We start from the raw sequence: 24978 nt of genomic DNA on the forward strand, positions 1-24978 counted from the left end.
GTTTTTCGTTTGGGCCATTTTTACACCAAAATGTGCTGCTAAGGTCAGATAAGTCATTAACAGTGGGTCTGGACCAGAGAAAGGCCAAAGGATTCAGTCATCATTTGGAAAGAAAGACCTTGGGTGGGGGTTGTAGCATTCTTCTTTATTTTAGCAGGGAAGAAAAAACTTCATTTCATTCCACATATGGGACTAATTGCTGTTTTTAAAATTTTTCAGCTGCTGTGTCATGTCAGGTTGTGTTAGTCACCCTGACCTACGTCTATCTGGGACTCCGTGAGAAAGAATCACAACAAACTGGAGAGAATCCATGTAGACTTTTAAAAAATGAGACAATGGAGTACATCCTTCTGAATCCTCCATGACATGAAACAAACAAACAAAAGCCAGGGCAAATGAAAAAAAATGCAAATTTTATAGTCTCATCGAAAACTTCCATTTTCCTCTTCCTGATGATAGTATTTTGAAAGTGCAGTTGCTTGAAACCATGGTCAGCCTAACCAGCTTCAGTCACCCTGCCCTGTGGCCATAGTGATCCAACACTGGCAACAGCATATATATGCTTGTGAAATTAACATTTGTTATGTTCTGCAGTTCTCATTATTTTCCTCTTTGCTGCATATTTCTCATTGGGAAGTTACATGACAACTTTATCCAATCCAAGTTCACACAAGCACTCTTCAAGCACACCAAAATTTATGGGTTATAAATACACAGAAATACCTTCACACTGGGTTCCTTTAATTCTTGAATAGCCTTTGCCACATATGGGATCTGTAAAAAAGCAAAAAAAAAAATAAATAAATAAATAAATAAACAGAAAAAAATTTGAGATAACAATATCTAGACTTTATGAAATAGTGTAAAAAACACAAAAGAGGACCTGGACAGGAATTAGATTCTGTGGCTATCAATAAGTCTAAGATGACAAGGTGTTTCTGCGATTGCATAGAAGAAGAAGAAGAAGAAGAATGAAATGTTCCTTGAATTAAGCTCTGAGAAGTCCTGAAAAACCCAAAGGTACCGTAAAGATTATGCTAAGGTGATGACTAAGAAGGAAATTGGCTAGATCTCTCTTTTACTATCAGCTCTAAGATTGGAATCACATTATATGATTCCTAGAACATGAACATGGAAAAGAAAGTCTAGAATCTGAAGATCACCAGCCCTGTAGCATTCAGATTACATATCCATATACCCAAATACTGAATTAACAAAATCATCAGCAAGGTTCTCAAACCTCAGCTTTGCAACAGATTTAGAAGTTAAGTGGCTTCTTTACATCAATCCATTTTTTGGGGAAGAGAATCTGTGCCTGTAAAGAGCTCAGGACTCCGAATCATGAGGATCCAAGGGAGCCCATAGGAGTTGCTGATCTAGGAAAACCACACCAGGGTAACCACATTACAGTGTGGTGGTAGAAAACAATAACCCAGATGCCAAATCACATGAAATTACTGTCCTTGATACTTCCCTTAGTTTCCTATTCAGCAATACGTTTCAATGAAGCCATCAGAATTAAATCTAGAATTCCTAGGTGAACCTAAATAAACAAAGTACTGGGTTTCATCTTTCTAAGCAAAGGGACCAATGGGAGGGGCCCAAGAGCCACAGAGCCTGTCTCTCTTACCGACTTGGCAGAGGGTGCACGGGCTCCCCCAGGCAGCACCGAGGGAGGAACAGCACTCAGACTTTAAGGTGGCTCCATTGATGTTGATCTCACACCGCCCATCGATGACAGTCTGCCAGCAAGTGCCCTTGATGGTTTCTGCAGGGAGGCAGGAAACGATGTTTAATACATGCGTAATAGAATCTTTATCAAAAGTTCAAACGTGCATTGGGATTACAGCAAGAATGACACATGAAGCAACTGATAATGGTCATTTAAAATTTTGTTCATCCATACTTATACTATTTTGCAATAAACTCTTTTGCATTAAAAGTGGACATTAAACACAGTCCTGGTTAGCAGGATAAATACCTATGCAGATGGTTTTTGTTGGATCCAGAGTACTTTCAGAAGAACATTCACAAATAAAAGAACCCGGGCTGTTCTTGCAGACACCATTAATGCAAGGACTTGATTCACATTCATCAATGTCTGAAACAAAAACAGGTGCACATTACTGCTACAACCTAGTCTTGGGCATGAAAGAATATTTAAACCCTGGCCTCAATTGCTACCACATATTCTTTATTAGAGAGTAAATCTGGCCCAGATAGATTTTTTCTAGGCCAAATGGAATGTAAAAATAATAATTGAGCATATCTCTATAGCACAGAATCTGGCATCTGGCTGAATCGTTTTATTCAGAAAGTCTGGAGCAAACATGAAGTGTGGTCTCTGAATTACTAACCATGTGCTGTTTTCTCCATTTTTTACACCATGGCAAATAGAATGTCAACTGTAGCTAAGTACCATCAGTAGCTTCCAGAGTGCATGGAAGGGTCATTTAGGACCACAGCATCTCAATTACAATGACATACTTGTCTAAAAGAGTAGTAACTCTAACTTATTCTCATAGTTTTTCAGCGGCATATCAAAAGTAAAGTACATAATATAAGAAGAAAAACACAGTTTACCTTCACAGGTTTTTAGGTCAGGTTTGTAGATAAATCCCTTGGGGCAAGTACAGACAAAACTTCCTGGAGTGTTTCTACATTGTCCATTGTCACAAAGTAGACTGTTCAAGACACATTCATTAATATCTGGAAAACCAACAAACAGGAACTTTTAGAGGAGCTCCCTCTTTGCACGCAATTTCTCTGCCTTTTCAGGTTAATTTTTAAAGGTCATATGATATGATTAACTCAAGAAAACAGGCAAAACTCATCTACCATTGACTTTTGCCTAAATTACCTAACTTAAGGAAAATAGGGGTTTCATCTGATTATTTTTACTCGGTGTCTGCAAAGTCTGAAGTCACCAATTACTATGCAATTCACTTTCTCGAACAGGAAGAAACCTGGATTTGCTGGGAATCATTAATCTATCTAACTGTTCATTGTTGCCAGAATTAAAAGAACTAATCCTATTGATTTAAGGAACTAAATAAATATTTATAAAGTATGGCCCATCTTTAACATGTGTTAGTTCCAGCCTGGGTATTTCTTCTTTAGAATAACTGCAATGGCTGGTTGTGTTTATAGAGTATGAAGCAATCTGTAGAGTTTATAATTCTCACGAGGAATTTCAGACTTGAGATTCAGAGAGCTCAGAAAAACTCCTTACTTTCAGGTGAATAATAGGTCTGTGGCAAAATCTAAGTTTTGGGATGTGTTACTTAGGTAATTCAGGAAATGTTATATACAGTTGGGTTAAACGACAGCACATAACCCACAGAAGAGGCTATACGTCCACGAGGAATTTCTTACAAATTGCAAAATGCCGCTTAGATCGTTATTTGACAATCCAGCAGCCATAAGATAAAGGGTACACAGATTCAGCACTGGAGAGCTGCTTAGGCTCACAGTAGTAAACATACTTAATTATAAATATCCTTATAAAGTACTAAAAATATGGAAAATTAAGTATACAATTATGTTACTGTATGAGGAAATGACACAGGGAATGCTAACGCTTTCCAAAAGAGTCGCTATTGCAGTCTTTGAACTTTGATGATGTCAGAAGGATCTGGAACCTTAAAGTGAGGAATTGATGATTAATATAAAAAATAGCCACTCCCTGGAGTGCTATGGCTGTGGTGGATCTTTGATTGTTCACTTCCTATCTCTAAACATAATCTGGAATTGAACATTCTTCTGACTTGGTGATAATTATTCCCACTTTGGAGTATGCACTAATGCACTAAAGAAAGAATCCCTCTTGCCTCCCCAAACTCTCCCTTTTGCTTCAAATGGGGGTGATTTTGGGTCAAAGCTAAAACATCTTTGTGTCTCTCTGGGCCTGTTCAGATAAATGATGATTTTTGCCGAAGAGAAGAGGCACTCGCAGAAAAATGAAACAGTAAAACTTGTTTTGAGTTTAATGTAGTTTGAAAATACCATGTGTAGTTAAATCACAACTGTACTCCCCAAAACGAAGCCTTAAAATTAAGAGTGTGAGAGAGGAAGAATTCATTTCTCAGAAGTCAGTATGTTACTGCACTATTGAATGGCCAGTACATTTCAGAAAATACTAGTCTAGGCAACTGGAGAAAGTTGAAAAAAAAAAATGGTGCCCATGTTGACAATTTTATTACCAAAGTTTTTTTTTTTTTTAGCTACTTGCTGGTAGTTTCATTAAGGTTTGTTCAAGTATCAAATATTATATGGTGTTTGCTTGGGGCACCTGGGTTAACCTGGTTAAGAGTCTGGTTAAGAGTCTCTTAACCTGGTTAAGAGTCTGGTTAAGAGTCTCTTAACCTGGTTAAGAGTCTGCCTTTGGCTCAGATCATGATCCCAGGACCCTGGGACAAAGCCCTGCTTCTTGGTCTTAGGGATTGCCATTCAGCAGGGAGCCTGCTTTGCCCTCTCCCTCTGCGACCCCTTTCCTACTCACGCTTGCTCTCACTCATGCTCTGTCTCTCAAATAAATAAACAAAATCTTAAAAAAAAAATACAGTGTTTGCTAAACTTAACAGAGAGCAGTTCTTACTGAAAATAAGCTGGGTTTTCTTTGGTGAAATCTAATAAGTGGTAGGGAGAAGAGTTGCTTCTCTCGGTAAAAGTAGGGATGCCTTTGTAGACCTATGAGAGCAGTTCACAATCCGTGTTTCATACATCTAAGGAGGAGCCTCTCTCTTTTGGAGTGAACATGACACTTGACTACTTATAAATGATCAGGATTCAGGTATGTAACTTTTAGTTAATTAAGACATGTATGTGCCATGCTAACATCCAAAGGGAAGGCTGTGCATTTGCCCAGTCCTTTAGGCTATGCAAAAGCAGTTTCCCATAAGCAACAAAGAAAGAATACATGATGCATGAGATGTCTTAGGAAACAGGTGAGACTTCTTACCAACACAGTTTTTCCCAGATGAATCCACTTCATATCCTGAATTGCATATGCATTTGTAGGTCCCACGGAGATTTTCACAAATTCCATTTGGACAGATGTCTGGATCTAATGCACATTCATTTATATCTGCACCACAAGAAAAAAAGTTCAGTATCAGTAACATTCTAAAGGAAAGGTCAAAGAATTATCAAAAAAAAAAAAACATTATAGGAAATGTAAAAACTTTAGGACCTCATAAATACAAAGATTCACTTAGATGAGAAAGCTTGATCACTGTTTCTTACTACAAGAGGGAGAGACAAGCCATGAGAGACTGTGAACTCCGAGAAAAAAAAAACTGAGACATTCAGTTTTTTTTAGAGTTTTAGAGGGGTTTTAGAGGGGAGGGGGATGAGTTAGCAAGGTGATGGGTATTAAGGAGGGCACAGATTGTATGCCCCACCGGGTATTACACGTAAACAATGAATCTTGGAACACTACATCAAAAACTAATGATGTATTGTATGGTGACTAACATAACACAATTAAAAAAAAAAAAAAAAGATGTTCTGACTCAAATCTTTCCATCAGTCCTTGAGAAGAATTTGGCATTTGAGTTGGAACTACAAGATTACCAATCCTTAACCAGGCTGAAGGAGAACCCCTGGTCTTCTGCCTCGGATATCAAGATGGGAAAGTGGATCACCACGGAGCCCCAGTCCCTACAACTGGTCTCCCTGCCACCAGCCCCTCCCTCATCGGTGTACCTTCCACAGTGCCATCAGAGTTAGCTTAAAAACAGAATGACTGTGTCATTCTCATGGTTCAAACTTTTGTAGTTTCAAAAATATCTTCAAGATTAAACTAAAATATGAACTTTAAATTTACTTAAAATTTCTATTTAATTTTACTTATTTTGAATTTCTCATTATTTCACTTTATTTACTTTACTTTAAATTGACTACTTATTTTAAATTTCTCATTCTTCTATCAACATGCTCTTCTGCTCTGTGTTGCGAATGTCTGAAGCTAGGTCTATTCATTGGTCCAAAGCCCATTCAAACACCACCTGGTCTGGAAAATCCTCTGCTGCCCAGCCCAGAGGAGGCTGGGTCCTCTCTCTTCTGTGTGCCCACAGATTGAGGACAGTTCTATAGTCAAGGGTGATGTAAAATGGCAATCAGTGAATGGCTGGTCTTAAATCTTCTATAAGTCAGTGTTGATATGTTTTTCCTTCTCTGGGTTCCTATTACAACTTTATTTATTCTCCACTAACTATTTGTTATAAATTAACCTCCAAATGTCTACTCTTCACCTTCATCCACACACAATGATGAACTTCATCATGAGAATGAAGTGACAATCAATTTCATCTGCTTTTTTTTTTTTTTTTACAGAACTGTCCTGTAATCAAATCATGTAGTTTTTTATTTATAAAAAAATCCCTTCATCTTTCCTGTCAGTTATTTTTACCCTTGTTCCAATTCTCCCTTTTAACTTTAATCCTTTTATGGTCCTGATATTTCTCTAGCACTAAGCCCTACACTTAAATATTTCGTTCTCTTCCAACTCAGTTAATTGCTATCACTGCTTGCTACAAAATATAAGAGAGCTAGCTCCCTGTATCATCTTATCTTGACTGAACACTCGACAGTCAATAAATCATTCAACATGTGAATGGATAACAATTCAGTAACCCTGAACTGTACTTGATCGTGGAAGAGCCAGATGAGGACCAGACTGCCTCTTCTCATGAATGAGAGACTACAGTCACTGTATCCCTCCATTGAGCACCTTTGGGAGAGAGCCCACACCTTCAGTACCAAGCCTCACACCCAAACCCAGCAATCCCAGGATGCAGTGGGCCATAGCTGCTCTGCTCCTGGGGGTTCCTAGGGGTCCCAGGTACACATGCAGTCATGGCCAGAGAAGGGATCAGACCTCCTCAGTCTGGTGGAAACCCACAGGAAACCCACAGGAAGGCCTAGCAGTGCAATTTCTGCACATGCTGAAGGAAGTGACTTTCAAACAAGTGCTTACCACTGCCTGCGGACGTCATTCCTGGTCCACTGCTGCAGAGCGCCTGATACTCCGCTGCAAGAAATGAACAGATAGTCAATGATTCCCTGTTTTGCCGAACAGGTCAATCCTCTACTTGGCTTTGCACACATCGTTTCCTCCTAAGTGAGTGGAACCAAAATAAAGTGGTAACAGAAAAGGAGGCATCTCCCCAGGGAGTCCCTAGTACACCTCGCTCCCATTTTAAAGGCTTGCATCACTGTGGAAAATGACTTGGAAGGGCACAGGCAAGTTATAGCGATTCCTTGTGCAAAGCGGTTTCGGAAAAGGTGTTTTTCTTCTAATTTGATTTTATTCAGCAGGGAACACTTTACACTTACAGAGAAATGTGCCTGTTAAAATGTGGTTTCTTAACTGTTAATAAAACTTTCTCCCACCGTCTTGGGAATAATTTTGTTTCTTAGTGTGAACTGTTTTTCTTTTCATTTAATACAATCAAGTTCTTAACATTTTCTCATTTCTCTCTGAAAATTCTCTAGCCTCCACTCAGAAGAAAAACAAAAGTATCTGCTCTTGCATTTAAGTGGATTTTTAAAGTTCATTTTCATCGGGATACTAGATTCATTCTATATGAAAAATCCATAGGCAAAGTATTGTATAATGTTAAAACTGAGATCTTACTAAGAAATTGAGATTTACAGAATATGTTCCCAATCAGATTTCTATTTCCTAAAACTGATGTAATGTTTCACATACAATTTCAACAAGATTTAGATGAACGTAAGAGTGAATGATGAAAATGGAGAACTAACTGGAATCACACTTTATCCAAGGAAAACAAACTCAAGTGTCCTCTTAGTTGCCCACAGTTTCCTGCAACGAGGGAGTCCCATGGTCAAATGCAAATCATTTGTGCTTAAGTGGCACGGGAACTGGATATTGGGATAGGCCTTTTTACCAAGGCCAACCACACCTCACTGTGGAAGCGAATAGCTCTTATACTTCTGCATGCTAGAAAATTGTATTCCTGGTGACAGTGGAGGCAAAGGAATTACACTGATTTAAAAAAAAAAAAAAAAAAGGAAGGTTGAATTCCTCCCTCTGCCTTTGTGCAAATGTAAATTTGAGAAAAGTGGTGAAATTCCTTAATTTTTAAATCCTGCTAAATGGGACCAAAAAAAAGAACAATTGGGAAAGGGGCTGCCTTCGCGTGTACGAAAGCCTAGGATTAGAAGCCAAAAGAAATGCATTGTCATTATTCTCTCACACCAGCAATTAAGTAAAACACTTCTGAAATACTGTAAGTAACAAAATAGAGAAAAAAAATATGCCAGTTTTGCAAAAAGCAGTTTTACAGTCAGTGCTAAATGAGTTGATGCCTGGCCTGAGTGGAAGGAAATTACTGTCACTGCTCTTTTCCATTTGGGTAGAATCTGGTCCTAGACTCTCTTCTGCTTATCAGCTCTCATTGTTGGGTTGAATGCCGATGACAATGTTATTGGGAGCAAGCCCTTTCCCTCTGGTAGTTTCCCCTCTGTAAACTGGAGACAAGGATACTCAGTTCACATGACAGTTCTGTGGATTCCACAAGAGAACATAGAAAGTGCTCAACACAGTTCCTCACACAGCTCATGCATTTAATAAATGGTAGGTACTGCTGAGCTAATTCAGTGTTATGCCACAGAAACACTGGTATGGGGACATACGAGAAAATCCCTAACACTTACACTTCAGTGGGTTTAACTGACTGATTCTTGCAAGGAGTAAATATTCAGCTGCCGGGGAGAAAGATCTTCATAGATACTCACTTCGCTTCCTTCCAGAGCACAAAGACAGACTTTAGATGTGATGGGGTTGGAGTTTCTCATTAAGTTGACTAAAGAAGGAATGTTCTGTATATTTTCAGTACCTCTTAAAATATTCCCTGTCTCCTGAAACAAGTGATACTCTACACTTAGATCCTTCATGATCTGGCATTTTCGTCTACCAAAGAGGAGGAGAAACCAAACTGAATGAAAGCACGTCCACAGGTGTACCTCTTCTGTGCAAGTGCATTCAAATACAGAAAAGAGGCTAGTAGAGCTGAGCTTCAAATTTAACCCCCTTTCAGCTTTATTGCTTATAGAAATCTGGTCTCTTGTAAGTCATCCTTTTGTAAGATTCCTTCATTTTCTGAGGTATCGGAAGAATTCTTTGGAGATGTACTTGGTCCAGAGGAAAATGTAAAAACAAAGACTTGTATGCACCAAGGATCTTAGATTCTAACTTTTGGTTCGTCCACTTACTGAAGATGTAAACAAATCACTTCCACTCTTGTGAACCAATTTTCATGATATTTCAACATCTGGTAAATTCAAAGTATGTAAGAAAAGTACTTTTAAAACTTAAAGTAACATACAAAAGGACAGTATTGATAATATACAGCTATAAAGTAACATGGAGGCATCTTTGCTGCCTAGGATTATATTAGATGCTATATAATTGAAGTATTGTTGTGAGCATAAGTTGAACTGATTGGTGATTATATATAAAAGGGAAATTGGAGGGGGAGATGAACCATGAGACACTATGGACTCTGAAAAACAATCTGAGGGTTTTGAAGGGGCGGGGGGTGGGAGATTGGGGGAGCCTCGTGATGGGTACTATGGAGGGCACGTATTTAATGGAGCACTGGGTGTGGTGTATAAACAATGAATTCTGTTACACTGAAAAGAAATTAAATTTAAAATAATAGTAATTTTTAAAGTAATCAGCCATAATAAAACTTTCTTCTTTAACCTGCATCCCTCATTTCTTTTAAAGTCTTCCCTTTAACTTTCTCTAACTTCTCATATTTTAATTTCTAACTCTCTAATTTCAAACATTATCGCTTTTAAAATAACAAATGTTTAAAAATTGTGAGTTAATCTTTAATGGATTGTATCTAGACTGGAAATGGACTAACTAGATCTGAGACATCAATCAAACCAATCAGAACTACATGTTTTCAATATTAGATCTAACTTTCTTTTAGAACACTGAAAGAAACTGCCAAGTTTCCAAATGCTGACAGTTTATTGCTTTAGTTTCAAATAATTACTTTTTGCCTTACATATAGAAATAATTCACAGCTGGAGAGGATGTTCTGGGTTATCTAAGATGATTCATTTTGTAGATGAGAAAACTAAGGATTCCGTTTCCATATTATTCTCTTTTATAACTGTTTACTATTATAAGCTACCTCAAATCCTTTTGAAAGCAGGTGAGCAAAATTCCTAAATAAACAAAATCTTACAATGAACTGAACCCCCCAGTTAAGTACTTTGCCTGCCGGTGGCCTGGAAGAATTCTGACTCACCCACTAGTTTTCTTTCCATTATGCCATGTCACTTCAAATTGAGAAAAATACTTTTCCCCCAAGGTCGAATAAAATCATTTAGGAGAAGCGCACCTCAGTCAACATGAGGGATTTGAACAAAATTCACACATGGCCTTTTGGAAAAAAAGCTGGAAATAGGTAATCTGAAAATTATTTATTTTTACACTCTGTAAATTCTGCTTTTATAATAGTTCCTTCAAAATGCAAACACTGTGACTACTTTAGAGAACAAGGCAAGTTGCATGAACTCCAGACAGCATGAGTATTATTAAGGTGGAGAAGTTGGGATGGGGGTTCCCAAATGTGCTGCCGATTCCCAATGACCATTGCAATTGGGTGAGGAATGCATGATCAGACCCTGAGTAGCCCTGCCAAGACCCCAGGCAGGCATAGAAGGTATCCAGAGAGCAGATCATCATCCCTAAGTGCAAAGACTGCAGATGGAGGCAAGAGGCTGGCAGTGTGAGGGCATTCCCCTGGCACCACATACCTGAATTCTGTGCAGGACATGGCTGGCAAGGTTCCCCAAATGCATATTCAGTGTTGGCACAACAGCATTCAGATTTAGTAACAGCACCAAACAAGGGTTTGACACACTGGCCTCTCTTGTATCCACCATAGCATGTGCTCCGCATGTGTGTGTCTGAACGAGAAGATGCATCTGTCATCACACCATCACTTCAAACAGAGGGGAACTCCCCAGGTCAAAGTTGAAGCTGGCTTTATTTAGCCCCTATCCCTGTTCTAATTCACAGAAGATGCCTCTGGCCTTAGATTTCAACAGAAAAAGACAAGTAAACAAACTGCATTCAGCTTCCAGGAACTGGAAACAATTGCCAGAGCCTTTCCGTTTTCTAGACTAGCATGGTTTATCCAACTGTGAGATTCTTAAGAGCTGAGATTCTGTCTCATTCATTTTTGTCTTCCCCAGACCTGTATAGAGCAGGCACTTAATACAAGTTAACTGAATAACGGGTGAGTGGTAATGGATAGTACCCTATGATAAAGAAGATCTTTCTTAAGCAGTGTGGCCTACCTCAAAATAAACATGCCATTTAAATTCGATGTACTTTGAAAAAGGAGGAAGTTTAATCTCTAAAACATTCACTGTACAGGTCTGTAGACATTGGTCTACCAACTAGTGTTATCTTTACCACCAGGGAGTGGGTCTCCAACTATGCCCAGCTCAAAGGTTTATTGACTACCTTTCTTGAAAATAATTTAGATAAAATTAATATCCATTTCTCAACAAATTTCAAACTTCTTATAAAGCCACATGAAAATATTACATAAGGTTCTTCATCATCCATATCCTCCTTTGCATTCTATACTTCCCTTTGGACATTTAATTCCCTATTGAAAATGTTCACTATGAGATGATGAGCATACATGGGCCAATTTCAAAGACCATTACGAACAAAGGAGACTTGGAGAAAATTGAGGACATCTACATGATTAGAAAAGTAAAGGGGGCAGAAGAGGTAAGGATTCCCCTGGTCTTCATTTATCTCAGCTCATCTTTCTTTCTTAGATTAATATCCAATTCATGTAAGGAGAGAACTGATCTCGTTGGTTTGTTCCCCCACAACTATTCTGTCCTGCCTGTTACAGTAGAGTGCATTGGTTATTGGTGGGGTTTATGGGTCGACGGAGGGGGCATCTCTAGCACATGTCTAGTTATGGCTTTATCTTACCAACACACACACGTCCATCCAGACCAACGGCCAGTCCAGGAAAGCATTCACATCTGTAGGAGCCATCAGTGTTGACACAGCGCCCATTCATGCAGATCCCAGGTGTTTCACACTCATTAATATCTGTGGTGGGGAAAAGTACTTATTAAAAATGGAGTGACATTTATATGAAACCATGTTTGCCGTTCTTTTACACCTGAAAATGGGGAAGATGAAAAGAATATGCAGCACCAGCCATAAAAGCTCAGTGAGATGCATTTCATTGTTCTTTGAGAAAAGGGTAGCAAAAATTGACATAAATTACATGTTTTTTTTTTTTAACCACAGAAAAGGCTATTTCAATCATATTCTCCTGAGGTCTTTTTATCCGAAATAAGAATCACAAAAGCAAAAACAGAATTGGAAGAAGGAAAGTGACAGCTAACAGACAAAGGATCTGGTTGAACATTTCACGTGGTGATTCTTACAGCGCTGTCAGAACTAGAAACCTAACTTGATAACAGACTGCTACTTTGAGCTGGCCAGGAAGCGACTCCATTTGGCATCCCACAATCAGACCAGTGTCCATTCCAGTATCACTCGTGCCTTAGTTCTCTGAGATGACTAGAATGGCATTAAGAGACAGAGAAATGAAACCCTGATGGAACACCATAGAAAAGAAATGGAAAATGAATATAGGAGATTTTGATGACCATTTCCAGCCAACAACAGCACTGAAGCAATTGGAACCCAGCAAAGAAATATCTTTCTTAAGTATTACAGATATTTTGAGTTCATATGTGTATACTTAGGAAGGTCTGGTAAAAGACTTTATTGGGCACATACTAATAATAAGAAAGATTTTTTTCATCTGGGTGGCTCAGTGGGTTAAAGCCTCTGCCTTCAGACCCTGATCCCAGGGTCCTAGGATCGAGCCTAGAAAAAAATTTCTTGTGGGAGCCTGCTTCCTCCTCTCTCTCTCTCTCTGCCTGCCTCTCTGCCTACTTGTGATCTCTGTCAAACAAATAAATATAATCTTTAAAAAAATTAATATGGAGCGGGCGCCTGGGTGGCTCAGTGGGTTAAGCCGCTTCCTTCAGCTCAGGTCGTGATCTCAGGGTTCTGGGATCGAGTCCCGCATCGGGCTCTCTGCTCAGCAGGGAGCCTGCTTCCTCCTCTCTCTCTGCCTGCCTCTCTGCCTACTTGTGATCTCTCTCTGTCAAATAAATAAATAAAATCTTTAAAAAAAAATTAATATGGAGAAATAGAAATGGTACCAAAATTGTGTTTTGGAAAACGTAGAACACTTAGAAGCAAGTTTTTACTTTATTTTATTTTAAGCAAGTCATTTTATAACAACTCCTTTTATAATAAATAACTAGTATATGTAACTATTTCTTTTTTTCTGACCTTAAGAAGGCAAATTGAAACTGAAACACCTCTTGATTTTACTTAGCTTGTGTTACTTGGCACAAGATCTATTCAGATGGTCCAAGATTCCATGTACAGATTATATTTTAAAACAGCAGTTATATTTAAATACATGAACTCACATTGGTTCAGTAATTCAGGTCATCTTTCTGTTCAACTTGAGATCTCAGTAAAACAGTGACAACTATAGCCTGGAAAGGGACACACAGGCTTTTTAACGGGGACAGAGATACAACATAGATCTAGAGGGCATGATTCAATGTGAGTAGTCAGGGAGGTCACGCTGGTCATCAGATTAGTTAACTGTAGGGATTAAATTCGCTTTGAACAGTCACATCTTTGTGGTCTCAGAACTAAGTACTCAGAGCTCAGAGAAAATCTTAACCAATGATGTCAAGAGAAAAGCTGCAGAAAAGAAAAAATTCAGCACACAAGAAATTTTTTTCTTTATTCTTAGTCTAATGTGTGTATTCCATCTTTTTTACCCGTTGTGAAGAGTTACAAAACCTAGTTTCATCTATGAGGTCATAATGTCATCTGAGATAATTACATTAGTATTATCTATTGGTCATACTCAATGCTGAGATGGTGTGACCTAGGTCACCAGCAGCCTATAGGCACTGAAAGTAATCCCGGCATGCCCTGTGGATAGGCAAGGGGAGAATGTGTTCTTGCAAAAGGTCTGTGCACAAAGGGGCTTTCACACTTCCTTCTGTTATTTTGTTTGGAAGCCTAATTCCAAATATTCCGGCAATCATTCCCTTCCCCTTTCTTTTTACTTGGGTAGCACTTAATCTGCACAATTTGGCACTTTGTTGTATTCTGTTTTACGTTGTAGAATATTTCTTGTGTTAATCTTGTCTTCCAAACAATAAGCTCCTCCCAGCACAGGGCTCAAAAGTACAGAAACTTATTTCTTAGTTCAACTTTTAAAAATTCAAATGTTTTCTCTTGCTATGAAGACAGATTTGCACAATATTAAGAGCCACTGATGTGAAGGTCATGGAGAATGTAGGTAAACAACCAAGGGATAGAAGCTCTTTTAAGCCTAGAGAAAAATGCATGCCTTGCCAACGACTTAATACAAGGCTTTCTTCCATGGTACCTTTACCGAAACTGTCTACCACGGGCACCTGGGGAAGAGGTATCATAGGACTTTATTCTGTTTTCTTAATCCTGAATAGTTTAACACTCTGCCCTTCCCCATCTGAAATGATGAGCACAAGGCTTTAAGTGCAGTATTTTAGCAGATTTCCTGGACCTGTTTTAGAAACAAAGTTCCTTGAGAAGTATGGTTTCAACTTAAGTCTTGGACCCAAGGGCAATAATCTCTCATCCCTGACTACATAAGGCAAGAGACACAAGCACAAATTTAACTCAGTAACTCTTCTTGGAACTCCAATTTTCAACAGCACAAATAAATATCTTCATATTTTTTTCAATACTCGAAGCAGAACAATTATTTCAAAAGCTACCAAGCTAAACAATGGCTCTTAATTAATTTCTTCTGCTTAATTCTATTTCCCCTCATGCTATGTGACTCGATAATGCCTAAATAAATTGTCTACGAAAAACTTTCTCTATCTTAAGATATCTGGAGGAAATTATGGGGAAGAGATCACTGCAATAAGCATCTAGACTATTTTGTCCAGGTGGAGATGTAAGAGGTAGCAAACAACAGCCATCAAAAGACCTACCTACCATTATTCCCCAAATATAAGGAAGAGGAAGAATTCAGCTTCTTTAAAAGAAGAAGATGTTCTTTAAAACATCTTTAAAAAGATGCTCACGTGTTGGTGGACCAACTGTTAATTTAGCTTCTCATTCATTTGCTACATAGTCTTTCAGGCTCCTTTAGAAGAGGTCAAACACCCTTTCTGAAGTCAGAACAGCCTCTTGAGCATAAGCCACAGCTCTCTGGATCGCTGGACTTAAGAAGGAGGTCCAGTTGGGTTTCCTAAACCAAACTAGGAGGACTTTAAATGCAGAGAATCAATAGGGAAAAGTGGTATCTCTAAGAAATATAGAGTGGAAAAAAAGCAGGGGAAGAATATGGCTTCAAGTTTTATAGCACAAACCTTTGCAGTAACGCCCATCTGATGCCAGCTGAAATCCAGGTTTGCAAATACATTTAAAACTGCCATCTTCATTGATACACATTCCATTAAGGCACATGTTCCTTATGCTGCATTCGTCCATATCTGAAAAATACAAAAAGATATGCTCTCTTATGACCAGAAGAGTAAGCTCACAGGGGAATCCAACCTAAATGAATATAATCCTTTTTCTTCACATTTCTTCTTATTATTCTTTTTTTTTTTAATAGTCTAAGGCTAATTGTCTTCCAAATTATAGCATTTAAGGAGAAGAAGGGCCATATAAAATATGTATTCTTAAGTTCTCCATTTTTGACATGTACACACAAACTATGGCTAAATTTATTTTATGACATACTGTATATATGCTGCATGTATACATATATTCACACATATGTGTGTGTGTAAAGATATGAAATTCATAGATAATCATATATACACATTTTGCATGTGCTCACATGTTTGTGTGTATGAAATTTGTCTCAGTGGAAGCTACCAGGGCTAGTTTTTAAAAACAGCAGTGTACAAAGTGACAAGTGTGTTAACAGCCAGATGGTTATATCTGCTTCACTGATATTACTTCCAATGCACTGTAAAATAAAATCAAAAATCAAAACTAAGAAAGATGGAACTTAAAATGTACTTGGGCCATGTCCTAATTCTTTATAAAGTAGAAACCAGAAGACAGTTTGCAGTTTGAAGCATTTTTTTTTAAAGATTTTATTTATTTATTTGACAGACATGGATCACAAGTAGGCAGAGAGAGAGAGAGAGAGAGAGAGAGAGAGGAAAGCAGGCTCCCTGCTGAGCAGAGAGCCCAACGCAAGGCTGGATCCCAGGACCCTGAGATCATGACCTGAGCCGAAGGCAGAGGCTTTAACCCACTGAGCCACCCAGGCGCCCAGTTTGAAGCATTTTAAATAGGGGTAGGAAAAACTGTATTTTTAAAATGCAAGACTTGGCTATGGAGTATAGCCCTGTTAGCTAACCTTTAAGATTCCCCGATCATAGGGTTATTTCTTTAAATTCATCAATACGTTATTTTATTTGATACTAAGAGCTCTCTTGGAGGTATTTGTTCTTCTAGACATGGTGTGTTTTCACTTACAGGCTTTAGTCAGACCAATGTAATTTATGATTTTTTTTCCTTTTTTTAAACAGTATTCTATCCCAACCGAGAATTCTGGCATTAAGTCTTTGAATTGAATCACTGATAATATTCTGCCAAAAATGTTTCTAAGAAAAATTTTGAAATTCTTTTAACGTATGAATAGATTCTTGGGATCTTTCCCAAAGACGTTGGGAAAGACGATAAGAAGCATTCTTCATTTTTTGCTAAAGGTCTAAGAAGTGGAAACTCATCAATAATGGTCATATTTTCAATTCAGGAAAAAAATGGCTGGAAAAAAAGACAAAATGTTTGAAACAGCCCAATTCAAAATGAGGTGATTAATTCAAGAGGCAAGACGGCTGCTTCTCAATTGTCAATGTCTCAAACAAATTTTACATGGTCAGGTACTCAGCAATGTTTTCTCACTAGACAGACACTTCAAACAGAAGGACTATAAATGTAAAAAAATTATATGCCACATGTCACCTATAGTTCAGTTAAAAGTTTGAAAAAGAAATACAGGAGATTAGGCGTGTCCCATTTAAAAAACAAAACCACATACAAATTCTAATGGTATAAAATTAGGAGGTAGTGATCTATGTTTATAGAAGTTTCATCATCACCTGAGATCTTTAAAGGACAAGCTCTCCTCATATATCTGAAATGTGATTTGACTCACAGAAATATAAAGTTGTGAAAATTGTTGCAAAGTATGCTTGTCTCCCCTGTAACAATATGTGAAATATATTTGTTACTTTGACCTTTCACTGGATGTTTGACTTAGTTTTATGAAAGACTTCTTTTTTTAAGGACTTTATTTATTTATTTATTTGTCAGAGAGAGAGAGAGAGAGCGAGCACAAACAGAGGGACTGGCAGGCAGAGGGAGAAGCAGACTCCCTGATAAGCAAGGAGCCCGATGGGACTCGATCCCAGGATCCTGGGATCCCGGCCTGAGCCAAAGGCAGAGACTCAACTAAACAAGCCACCCAGGCTTCCCTTGTTAAAAAGTTCTGGTATTGAAACCATGATGGAAGACGGAGATGAATATTATCCTCCTGCCCTGACTGCCATCTTACTCTCACTTACCTTCACAGTTCTTCCCGTCTCGTGTCACGTGAAAGCCCGCGTTACACACACAGTGGAAACTGCCATCTGTGTTGATGCAACGTCCATTATTGCAGATACGGCCATTCTGTAAACATTCGTCGATGTCTACAATCAAAGTTAAAACAGAAGAAATAGCTTTACTTGGTGGGTTTACAATTATTTTATTCCTCCCTCCCTTCATCTCTAAACCATTGACGGTAGTCTCAGGGCTTAATTACTAAATATTCTTCAACATAAACATGATACCCAATAATGTGAGATTTTAGATGACTAACTAGAGTTTGCAAGACATAAAAAAAATGCCAATATAAGAGCACTTGATCTAACTCTAATTTCTAATAAGACCCCTTAAATCTCAATTGTATACACAAAACAGATTCCTCTTCATTTTCCTTCCTGATTTAATGAGCCAGTATATATCATTATTTATATTAAACTTTGGCTGGCATCTTTCAACACATGCTCAAAAAGGCAGATCTCATAGCTACATCAGAACAATAAAACAAAAATCCTATTAAAAATTTTTAATTCCATCTGAAAACCAGCAATCCCATGAAATGTTTACCTTCCTTATGGCAGTTCTGGTCCCAGTACAGTTTTATTGTTTATATAGCCTTAGTTTCTTTTATAACTTCATAAGTAGTCTATCTACCAAGTAAAATATGGGGGCATTTTGCCTTCTTTCTGTTGTGTTTAATATTATGCCAAAGTAAACAACAGAGCTTGCTATGGAAGTGTTAAAAAAGGACAATCACTCAAATAACCGGTATCTGATCCCTCATTTAAAGATCAGTGATTAACTCAAACTGGACCACATGGTACCCTGGATTACATGTTCAGCTAGATACCTGGATGAACACCAAAGAGGATGAGTACACGCTGCCTCATCTACATAGCACAGAATCTTTGCCAGAGCCTATTCCCCAGAAGACAGAGACCAGGGAACCACGTAGCCATGCCTGGGGGCAGAGCTATCTATGCAGAGCTGAGGCCACATGAGCCTGAGTGCAAGCACCCAAAACATCCTCTGGATGACAAGAATGTGCACTCATGGCACATTGGTTACTCTGTCTACCCTGTGTCTGCACGGTGTCTTGTGGTTGACCCTCAGACGCACTTTCTTTCTGGGCAGATCCAGCAGTGGTTTCCACACAAGTCATTGGACTAGCTGAGGCAGTCTGGGCTTTTCTTCTGTCTGATCTTTGTGCCAACAACCTACGCTCTTTTTCTCTCTCATTTATTTCTTAATCCTTGCAAAAATCTGACTTGCTCCACACTTCAAAAAATAGTAAAAGCCACATACTCTTGAGCAGAATTTTTTTCTTTAGGATTCTATAACCTTTTGAGGCCCAAGCATAAAATAAACAATATAAAGAGTTGAGCATTTTCTCTCCTCACTAATTTCAGAGCCCCATCTGTCTGCCCGCGTGGCCTCACAAGATCAACTGGAAGTCTGCCATTCAAAGTTCTCTACCGTGTTTCTCTCTGCATCTTCTGTCCCCCTCTCTTCAGCCTATCATGTACTTCTCCTCAGTTAAGTACACAGTCTTTCTGTTTTGTGGCCACTTTCATCTTCCCCAAAATATGAATATGTCATCAACTCCTTATATTGGAGATAAGCTTAGCACTAGCTCTTAAAGACGATCATATTTGAGGCTTTTAGGTAATCCTTGGTCTCCAATAAATTAAGTCTCCGAGTGATAACACCATCACTCATCTATACTGGCTGGCCCTCGCCCCTGCTGAGTATTCAATAATCTTTTGTATTTGCTTATTTATAGTGCAGAATTCTAGACATTGGTGTCCTTTTATTCTCTACTACTTCAAAATGCCTAATACAGCATACATGCTAATTATCGTAAACAATAGTTACAATATTAACCATGTTCTAAACTCAATGAAACATTCAAACTATATTTATATTCAGTAAGTAGGCTATTAATAGAAATATTAGCTAGTTGACATACTGCTTAACACTGCCATTTATAGGTAATGTACTAAAATATACCAATGGCAAAAAAATCTCTAAGCCAGAACCACATTCAAAGCCTCTGCAACCAGTCACTGAAAAAAGTAAAAACCGTATGTCTTCGACTCACATGAAGAACTTTTACTTAAAAAAAAAAAAAAAGGCAAATAAAATTAACTCCTGTCAATAGCTGACAATTTTTTTTTTAAGTGATACAAACCTTTTGAGCTTCTTGTATTTAATTTCAACACAAAATTCTCTTGCTTTTATCTGGCTTTACTGAATCAGGGAAATACCTCATTTCGTGCCAAACTTATGGAGACATAGGTATTTTAGCTCCCCGAGGGTTGAAAGTACATCTTACTTATTTCTGTCCCAGAAACTTAGTATATCAGTCATCTGATAAAAAGCATATAGGATGGTGTAATAAATACTAAACCCAAAGAGAAAATTTTGTGAGCAAATTTTAGAGTGATGCTTCTCAAACTTCAGTATGCTTATGGATTCCTGGGAGGATCTTGCTCAAATACTGAGTGTGATTTAGTGGGTCTGGGGTTGGATCTGAGATTCTGCATTTCCCATCAGCTCCCAGGCGATGTTGCTGTGACCACCATGACTCCTTCTTTCCCCTACAGACCTTTCCATTAAGAAATCAACTCAATGCAATGTCACCTGAAACTTTCCTCAGTTTCTGTGTCAACAAGGGATAACCTCATTCTCTAGCTCTCAGATTAAAAATTAAGAGCAAGAGTGATGAGGCAAAAAGTAGTAAAAATAAGATATTCCCATAAGAACAGGAGCATCTTTTAAAATGATTTGCATGTCTGCTGGATTTTATGACACTGTTCTTCGAAGTGACAATATCTGAAATTAAGTGCAAAAAGCAACAAGGGCCTATCAGCCTCTCCTGGCAAAGGTTATTCAAACTCTAAAAATTCCTTCAAAGCAAACTTCTTCCTCAGCATGTATGTCCCCTTGCTTGGCATTTCCCGAGCTAGGACCATACCTCGGCATTCTGTCCGGGTGAGCGTGCTCTGGTAGCCGGGGCGGCACTGGCAGGTGTACGAGCCCTGGTTATTAATACACTCTCCACCAGCACAAGGGTTTTTCTCACACTCATCCACATCTGCAAAATACAGTATATTCTAGTAAGAAGTTAGACAGCAATAACTTATAATTTAAAGAGCATTTTATTGGCCTCCTTTACACGTTAAAACACTTTCCTCATAAGAAATAAATAGCACAATGAAAAGGATCTTTTGTCTTTCTGCTGCAATGTACCATGGTCCCCAGCCACTTGAAAACTGGTTGAGTGCTTAAAGTGTCTTATTTTCCTGTGTTATTTTTCAGAGAAAAATACAAACATGTAGCAACTCCACACTCCAAGCTGATAAACATTTTCTCTGCCTTGAGTCTGGCCTAAGGGACTGGAACAGACGAACATTTCAGAAGTGGCTTCTAAGTAGAATTTCGAGTATCTCTCGGAGCTCTCTGTTTCAATAAAAAGGAGGCCTAACTTTATCCAAGCATCCGCAGCTGCGTTCCACTAAGAACATCAGAACAAGATGCGAAACAGTCGTCACTTCAAGAGCTATTCTCACCTACTACAGAGTCCGCTCCCCAACCCTCATCCCCAGACGGGCTCCTGTAGGTTGTCCACCTGTCTAGAACTATCAGTCTATTAAACAGCAAACTGGTTTATATTCCCCTATTTGTAAAGATGAGAAAACTAAGGCTTTGGGAAGATAGTCCACCTAGCCAGACTCACATGTTCCTTGCCACAGGTGCACTCTCCTACCATGTGCTAGATGTCCCCATCCAGCCACTCCGGAAGACCTCTCTGGACCGAATGATTCTCTCACTCAGTGTGTGCTAGAAGGGGATTCATATCACCAGGAAACTACACAGGGTGAGAAACTAAGAGCTACTTATTTCTGCCTGATTCATAATTACAGAACTGGATCAAATAATTGAACTAAGGAAGGAATGTATTTTTTAAAAAGTTAGATGGCAACTGGGTGTTCTTTTCCAATTAACGAATGAATTAGCCTTGTGTTACATTTTCTCCTTTTAATTTAAATGACTTGTCAACAGCTCTAAGTTTCTCTCTTCAGTTTTTAATGATTAACTACAGACAGTTGGTGAATTATCCACTTAAATTAGGAAGATGTGCAAAATTTCATAATTTGGGGAGAGTTTTAATGTTGTATTTTAATGGTCAGACTTCTGATAAGATGACATACATTGAAGTTAACCAGCAATGACTTGAATGTATTTATGATGAAAGTTCAAAGTCACTACAGCTGGTAGAATGGTATCTGTCTCCGAATATAGTCACGTCCTAATCCCCAAGACCTCTGAATATGCTATGTGGCAAAGGAGAATCAAGGTTGTTAATCAGCAGACCTTGAGGTGAGGAGTGTCTCTTGGGTTATTCAGATGGACCCTATTTAACCACAAAGGTCCTTCAAAGTGGAAGAGGGAATTGGAAGAGAGAACCAAAGAATTAGAGACAGATTTGAAGATGCTATGATGCTGGCTTTGAAGATGGAGGGGGGGGGGACCATTAGCCAAGGAATACAGACAGCCTCTAAAAGCTGGAAAAGGCAAAGAAATGGATTCTCTGTGAGAGCCTGCAAAAGGAACACAGCCCTGCTGACACCTTGATGTTAGCCCAGTTAGACCTATGTTGGGTTTCTTACCCACCGAACTATAGATTTGTGCAGTTTTAAGCCACTAGGTTTGAGCTGATTTATTACAGCTGCAACAGAAAACTCATCTAGTCATGGGAGGGAATTGCCCTTGCTGCTCAGGCTGACCTAACTATAGCGCCACGTACCAATGCACTCCCCGCGGAGGTCCAGCTGGAATCCTTTGTTGCATTCACACCGGTAGCTCCCAGGAGTTGGAATGCAGCGTCCATTTTGACAGAGATAGCGAAACAACTGGCAGTAATCAGTGACATTGACTGGCAGCACCCCTGAAGGAATAACATTAAATCTCATTAAAATCATGGGCAAGATGCTTAATCATAAAGGCCCAATCTTTGGACAAAGGTCATCTGGGGAGAGTAAAGTCTATGTCCGTGCCCATTTCCAGAGATCCCCTGCAGCCAGGTCCTGCACCATCACCATAGTTTGCCTCCCCCGCCTCTGTTCTGCTCTACTCTTAAGCCTCCAGTTTGGGTAAACGACAAAGGCAATGAGTTCTTGGTAATTACTTGCAAAACTGCTTTGCATTATAGAAAGCTCAATGTATAATTTTATACCTCTTCTATGACTTCATCCTGTGAATCAGATTTAAATCTCTCCCCTAGCTCTCCCACAGTTGTCAATAACCACAGGTCATTCATCAGGAGAATATGAAAGCCTATATACAATACTATGTAACCCACTATGGTGAGTGCTGTGAAGTGTGTAAACCGGGCAATTCACAGACCTGTACCCCGGGACTAATAATACATTATATGTTAATAAAAAAGTAAAAAAAATTAAAAAAAAACAATACCATGCAACCCAAGCAGTTAATCTGAGAATTAATATACTCATTTAATGACTAATGCAGTGTAAATAACAACAAAAAAGTTAACTGTTAAGTTAACTGTTATTTAAGTTATTAAAAAAAATTAATAACCAGGACTTTTCAATCCTTACTTGGTGGTTCCCGAGATGGGTATGGATAATCCACTGGTGGTCGAGGGACTGGAACTGGAGGTCCAGGAGGAAAGCCAGGAGGAACAGGGTGAACTGGAGGAATGGGACCAAGGGGTGGGGGAGGATATCCTGGTCTCTCAGGAATTACCAAAGGGACGGAGCACAGCTTGTTGAAATCCTCTGGAAAAACACGACACAACAGAATACAAAAGCTGAGTTGCAGCGCAAGTCATACACCTGTGGAAGTCACCCTTACATTTCAAAGAAACTTTGAATAAAACCAATCATCAGACTACAAAGATCAGTTGGAGAAAAGAGAAAAAGCCAACAGACTTCATTCCCATCCTAACAGTTATAGTAGCAACCATACTAAAATAGTAATCCAAACCAAAACCAAACTCCCCAGGGTATGTATCACATACCTCTCCCAAAATTTAGGAAGTCTTTACCTATGTCATAATTTACCTCAAGGAAGAATCAAATGCCACTTTCTCAACTCCGTTCCAATTTTGGATCCTACAGAGCTCTAAAGAGCACACTAAAAAGCCTGGATTTTTCTTCCTTTCTTTCTATCTTTTTTTTTTTTTTTTTTTTTTTTTTTTTGACAGAGAGAGAGAGAGATCAAAAGTAGGCAGAGAGGCAGGCAGAGAAAGAGGGGAAGCAGACTCCCCGCTGAGCAGAGAGCCCCTTGTGGGGCTGGATCCCAGGACCCTGGGACCATGACCTGAGCCGAAGGCAGAGGCTTTAACCCACTGATTCACCCAGGCACCCCAAAAGCCTGGATTTATTTTAAGCCACTGGAAGTCTTCAGCAGACTAACGTGGGATGTAATCAACCGAACATTTTCAGAAGATCAGTCTTGCTGACACATGGAGAATGTGCTGGAGGGAGGCAAGGCTGTTACAGAACACCAAGGGCAAGAAAGCTTTGGCTGACAGGGGAGGCAGCGATGGAACTGGGCAGGAGTGGATAAATTTAAAGCATACTTTAGAGATAAGTGTGTAGTGCTTCATGAAGGAGTAAATATCAGAACAGAGGGAACAGGAAATCAAGAATGACATAGTCTTCTGGTTTAGCAACTGGGTAGATGTTGGTGACATTTACCAAATGGGAAAAATGGCAGTGAGAGCAGGTTTGGTGGGCAGAAGCCAAATTCCATGTTGAACATATGTATTTTGAAATAGCAAATATCCAAGCAGATTTGTCCCATAGTAGCTGTGTGAGTTTGAAGCCTAGCGGAGAAGTGGGGGCTGGATAGAAGTCTCCGATTGATCAGTAGGTGGGTGGCATGTAAAGCCAAGGGGATGAAGGAGCTCACCTGGGAAGGTGTGGAAAGTGAAGAGAAGAGTGTACAGAGACAGAGTCCTGAGGAATACCTATTTGTAAAAAGACAACCAAGTGTTGGAGAAGCAGCACCATGGGGCAGAAGAATACCAGGGCTGGTGAGTATGTTGTTAATGGGGCACAATAGTTCTCTGAACTTGTACACCTGAGTTAATCAAGGATTTCCCTCAGACAGCACATATAGGCTAATTCCTATTTTTCATGTCGGGTCTTTATTTGGATAAATCATCTTTAGATTTGGGACACATTTTTTCCCTAAGCTTCCAAAAAGATGCT

General features: G+C 39.0%; 1 protein-coding gene across 1 annotated transcript in view; it reads right to left on the reverse strand.

The window, feature by feature from the left end:
* The window catches only part of FBN1 (fibrillin 1), a 237175-nt gene that overhangs the window by 85491 nt on the left and 126706 nt on the right, over positions 1-24978 (reverse strand). The window contains exons 10-22 of the mRNA XM_045067863.1: positions 23359-23538; positions 22545-22685; positions 20712-20831; positions 17716-17841; positions 15499-15621; positions 12011-12133; positions 10807-10959; positions 6980-7033; positions 4961-5086; positions 2584-2709; positions 1982-2101; positions 1631-1768; positions 724-774 (exon numbers count right to left, since the gene is read on the reverse strand). Of these exons, the coding sequence (XP_044923798.1) occupies positions 724-774; positions 1631-1768; positions 1982-2101; positions 2584-2709; positions 4961-5086; positions 6980-7033; positions 10807-10959; positions 12011-12133; positions 15499-15621; positions 17716-17841; positions 20712-20831; positions 22545-22685; positions 23359-23538 (1581 nt within the window). The remainder of the gene's footprint in view (positions 1-723; positions 775-1630; positions 1769-1981; positions 2102-2583; positions 2710-4960; positions 5087-6979; positions 7034-10806; positions 10960-12010; positions 12134-15498; positions 15622-17715; positions 17842-20711; positions 20832-22544; positions 22686-23358; positions 23539-24978) is intronic.

The sequence above is a fragment of the Mustela putorius genome, unplaced genomic scaffold (genome assembly GCF_011764305.1).
Source record: "Mustela putorius furo isolate JIRA1106 unplaced genomic scaffold, ASM1176430v1.1 tig00003898_pilon_pilon_pilon, whole genome shotgun sequence".
Taxonomy (NCBI): domain Eukaryota; kingdom Metazoa; phylum Chordata; class Mammalia; order Carnivora; family Mustelidae; genus Mustela; species Mustela putorius.